The 4,890-nt window shown below is 47.5% G+C and overlaps 3 protein-coding genes across 3 annotated transcripts; all 3 read left to right on the forward strand.

The window, feature by feature from the left end:
• Nucleotides 1–584: 584 nt before the first annotated feature.
• CONPUDRAFT_158800 (uncharacterized protein) lies at nucleotides 585–1,625 on the forward strand (the record flags this gene model as incomplete). The annotated part of the gene is made up of 4 exons (XM_007775821.1): nucleotides 585–606; nucleotides 1,139–1,286; nucleotides 1,350–1,455; nucleotides 1,509–1,625. The coding sequence occupies 4 exons, from the start codon at nucleotides 585–587 to the stop codon at nucleotides 1,623–1,625; spliced, it is 393 nt and encodes a 130-aa protein (XP_007774011.1).
• A 60-nt stretch (nucleotides 1,626–1,685) lies between these two features.
• On the forward strand, nucleotides 1,686–2,072 carry CONPUDRAFT_37206 (uncharacterized protein; the record flags this gene model as incomplete). The annotated part of the gene is made up of 1 exon (XM_007775558.1): nucleotides 1,686–2,072. A coding segment is annotated over one exon (387 nt), but the record flags the coding sequence as incomplete, so codon positions are not given.
• Nucleotides 2,073–3,487: 1,415 nt separating this feature from the next.
• Nucleotides 3,488–4,259, forward strand: CONPUDRAFT_77043 (uncharacterized protein; the record flags this gene model as incomplete). The annotated part of the gene is made up of 3 exons (XM_007775822.1): nucleotides 3,488–3,814; nucleotides 3,880–4,150; nucleotides 4,189–4,259. 3 exons carry the CDS (start codon nucleotides 3,488–3,490, stop codon nucleotides 4,257–4,259), a joined length of 669 nt encoding a protein of 222 aa, XP_007774012.1.
• Between the last annotated feature and the right edge of the window lie 631 nt (nucleotides 4,260–4,890).

A 4,890-nucleotide genomic window follows, 5' to 3' on the forward strand; every position in this document is an offset into this window, starting at 1 on the left:
AAGATTATTTGTAACTGACATCCCAGCACATCTTCAATAATTTCACAATAATCTTGGCAGGGTTATGAAGATTGTTATCCATAAGCAGCTTTACAATAACTGCTTAAGTAATCTTTCAGGTATTTCAGGCTCCGGTTATTTGAAAGCCAATAGGGTGGTTCCTGATAATCTTTTTGATAACATTTCAAATATCTGAGGCTGTTGTTGCTTGAGAGCTAGCAGGGGCATTTTTGATAACACTTTTAAATAAAAACAAGTTATTTACTTGAGCCCAGATAATCCCCATTTAAAATATCTTTTTGATATCTTTCAAATAATAAGTCTGTTTTTATCTTGCAATGATGCAGTGTATGCTAGAGAATCCAACCACATCTTGTGATTACATCTATACAATCATTATCCTTCACTCTCTGACATCATAATTCCATACACATTCTGATGTCCAAGACCAATAACCAAGCCAATAGGTTTGTACCACCCCTTAACAGCACATGGTGCAGGACATGACCCCCGAGGATGTCCAGTCAGTGGATGGATCAAACCCTAAGGATGTCCGGGCAGTGGTGACCAGCGGTTGACCGACCATGTCCTGGTGGCTGCCTCACTGTAGGGGTTGGGTGACTGGTAGGGGATGCTCCAGCCTGTTATATACGCAAAGTCTGGTCTGACCGGGAATCAAACCCAGTGGAAACCTGCGCTGTCGGGAGCGGGGCTGGGATGTGACATGCCAGGAGTTACCGTAAATAGAAAGACCTGTATGTTGTGAGCTGTCTCTGAATGCGAGTCAAATACATACCATTTGAGACCTATGTAGCCGCATGGTCCTGCATGTCACCAGAAATAGAGTGGATAAGCATTCCAATGTCATAAGTAGCTGTTAGCGTCACACAGGGAGATGCACACTTACAATTTTCTCTAAGTCCCTCTTGCCCATCTTGTATACGCTCTCCTGCTCTGTTCTTGGTCCATTTCTGGGCAGACCGGACCACTACTCAGTGCACTGACATCACAGTCAAACACATTGACTGTGTATGCAAGCACTTCTATGGTGGTAAAATCCACAACGTCTCCAGGAGGACCTTTCAACATCATCTTCAGCTAGCAAAGATGCCCCAGGAATGAGCTTACATTCGTGTAGGCAGCAAAGGAGATGCTAACCTCCTCCGGAAGATCTTTGTTGACCTGGGCTTTGAGGAAACCACTCAGAATGCGGCTGGCGCTAGCTCTTCTCGTGTGGGACGCTCTGATCCCAACCTGGTGGCAGGTCCTTCTGGCCTTCTAGGCAAGTTTACACGATCTACGTCTTCTGATGACGAGGGAAACTGATCTAGCTCACCCAAACGTGCTAGGGTCAGTGACAATGATGAGGACGAAGATGAACTTGGCAATGATCAGCATCATGATGAGCAGGTACAAGACAACACTCCACGTCCGTCAGAACAAGAGGAAGAAGAGGTAATATGCTCAGCTTTTAAATCAATTATACATGCACTAATAGTCTACACTAGGAGGAAGAGGAGGTCGAGCTCCAGCAGAGACGTACATTTCCCGTGATAGACATCAACGAGCTATCTCAGCTGTTGAAGAACCACAAAGCTCAGAACTCATGCAGCTATATACACTGAATATGCGATGCAAGTCTTGATGATCCTGTGGCAAAGTTATCGGCCGAGGTTTGCGGTTGACTCAGAAACCCACCACACGAACCAGCACCTGCTCTGAGTCCACTGGAAAAGCACAGTATACGCACATTCTTTGCCCTCAAACATTCATCTCGCGCAGCCTTTGAAGCGGTCCGCTCCTCCAAAAATTTGACATGGGGCGACAGTGCCAAGGACCTTCTTCACTATGACGGCGTTGAGAAGCTCATGGCCAAGCTGACTGGTATCTACTCGATTAAGCATGATATGTGCTGGGACACCTGTCTCGCGTTCACAGGTCCATTCAAAAACGACATGCGCTGCACTCAATGCAGGAGGCATCAATATGATCAGCGAATACTTAGGAAAACGGGTCAGCGTGTCTCTCGACAATTCCATACAATTCTGCTAGGTCCTCTGCTCCAGGTGCTCTATGGGGACTCTAAAAGCGTTGAAGACCTCAACTATCATGTGAGACGGACTCAGCAGATCATTGAAGAAGCTCTGGCAAACGGCTGTATCCCTGTCTATGACGACTTCGTCTCTGGCTCAGATTATCTCGAGGCTGTTTGGAATGGTGATATCACTGACAATGACATCATTGTCATGATCTCTCTCGATGGTGCTCAGCTCTATTCTTCTCGGGAATCTGACTGCTGGCTGTATGTGTGGGTTATTCTCAAGTACTCACCAGACAAACGGTACAAGAAGCAGTACATCTTTCCTGGCAGATTTATCCCGGGGCCTAAGAAGCCAAAAAATGTCGACTCGTTCTTGTTCCCAGGATATCACCATGTCTCTGCTCTTCAGTGGGAAGGACTACAGATCTGGAACATGTGGCAGCAACACCAGTACCTTGCATGGATCTACCACTATCTGGCAACGGCAGACGGGCCCGGACTTGTTTATTTCAACAGGATGTGTGGCCACTGTGGAAAGAATGGCTGCCGCCTGTACTGTGGTGTTTGTGGGCGACGCAAGGCTCATGGGACAGACACATTATTATCCTGCTCTGATCAAGCCACGCAGGCCTGGCAGCTATAGTGTTGCCAGGTGCGATCATGATGACATATCTGTACACCGCATCCCTCCCGCAGCATCAACTGACTACTACGAGAATCTCAAGATCATCATACAGGCTAGATCCGAAACGGCTTACAAAGATGCTCATCGAGACACTGGCTTAACAAAGCCAAGTATCCTGCTAGGTCTCCAGCCTAGATACACACTCCAAGTACCCCGGTGCCTCACTCCCAACCAGATGCACTTAGCCGGCCTTCTTGCAACCTTGCACATTGATCTCTGGCGAGGCAATATGGAGCATTTGCTCCACAACAATCCCACTACCTGGGATTTTGCAGTCTTGATGGATGGCACAATCTGAGCTGCTCACGACAAGAATGTTGAGGCTGCAGGCTTCCACCTGCTGGAGAAGTTTGATCATAGGCCGCAAAATATCCAGCAGTACAGCAATTCTGGGTACTGAACCTGCGAGTACCAGATCTGGTTCTTTTGTCTGTGTCGGTCTGCTCCTTGTTGTGCTTCCTACTGAGTATTGGGCTCACTTCTGCAAGCTGGTTGGTGGCTTTCAAAATCTCAGTCAACACTCAATCACACCGGATGAACTGATTGAGGCGCATCATTGTCTCACGTCATAGTATGAAGGCTACGAGAAGCTCTACTATGCCAAATGTGAAGATCGACTGCATTTTGTCCGACACAGCATTCATCAAGTCTTACATCTAGTTGATGAGACAATCAGAAAAGGTCCGCCCATATGCTATGCCCAGTGGACAATGGAACAAACAATAGGCAACCTTGGACAAGAAATCTGGCAACCCTCGCAGATGTACAAGAATCTGTCTCGCATTGGCATTTGTCGCTGTACCAAGAATGCTATCATGAGTCTCATGCCCGATCTTGATCCACCAAAACCACCCTCTGGGCTTGCCAAGGACGTCGGACATGAATACTTTCTCTTACATGCCCGTGACCGTTACGAGGTTGCTCCTGTGGATTCAGCACGAGTTGCGCTTATAGCTTACATGGGATGGGAGCCTCACAAGATTCGACATTGGGCTCGACTCCAGCTTCCTGATGGTACAGTAACACAATGTGCCTGGCGCGAGAACATTGCATGCCAAGCTAATGTTCGCATTGCTTGTGACGTCAAGGTCAGTGACTTATCAGATTATTTGATTGCTTTCCATGTTGCGCTACTAACACTCATGTTAATCAGTATGAATCAGACGGCATGACATGCATTGGCGAGGTGATGTACTATACACAAGTTTGCCTACCTTCCAATCACCCAACCGCGCCTGATGAAATCAGGTCCATTGCAATCATCTGGAGATACTCAGATCCCAATCCCGATCTGATGAAATTATCTGAACGCGCATGGTGGACGAGCAGACATCTGGGAGATGAATCTGCCACTGTTATTAGTGTCACCCAGATCACGCATCTTGTGGGCATGGTGCCTCATTTCCCTGTTATTCCGAGCACAGGTGAACCAAATGGACATTTTTCCTGTGTTTAAAGCCAGGATTTGATGTAGCTACTTTTACACGCCAAGGAGATGAGCTTGAGGCAGACAAAGAGGTGGTGGAAGAGTAAACTGCAGTGTACTTTTGATTGTATACACAGGTGTCACTACATAGTTTATTTCTGCAGTTGTTTTATTATTATTAACGACATGTGCATGGGCACATGCACTCCGGCTGACCCACATAAATGGCCAAATCACTGACTCCGCCCGAGTCGGTCGAGCTGCCCCTCACACAAAACTGCTCCCATTAATAACCAGACCCGCTCAGGGACTGGCAAATGATGCTTGTTGTCGCGTCTCGGCTAAAAGTGCATCACTGATGTGCATTTTAAGCAAGCAACGACAAGCTCATGATGTTTGCTAGCCCCTGAGTGGGTCATGGGAATCAACACATGGAGTTTGTGTGCACTCGCTCGACAAGCCAACTCACTCCATGTCGCACTCCTCGACGTGATCACCCTCGCTCACACGTGCACTTCATGCTGCTGTGGCATGCTAGAGGGTCCGGGAGATCACGTCTTGCAATCTGTTGCACGTCTCCTTATAATAGAACGTGGCTCATTGTATGTAGTGAGCAGTTTATGCGTAACAGGGGAGTTGCCACATTTGGGATTGGAGTTTCAATCTGGAGTTGTGTCCGTTGCGTTGCATCCTCTCCTCTTTTCTGGTTCCTTGCAACACCCACATTGTGGCGGAGAC

Source organism: Coniophora puteana, assembly GCF_000271625.1.
Source record: "Coniophora puteana RWD-64-598 SS2 unplaced genomic scaffold CONPUscaffold_15, whole genome shotgun sequence".
NCBI lineage: Eukaryota > Fungi > Basidiomycota > Agaricomycetes > Boletales > Coniophoraceae > Coniophora > Coniophora puteana.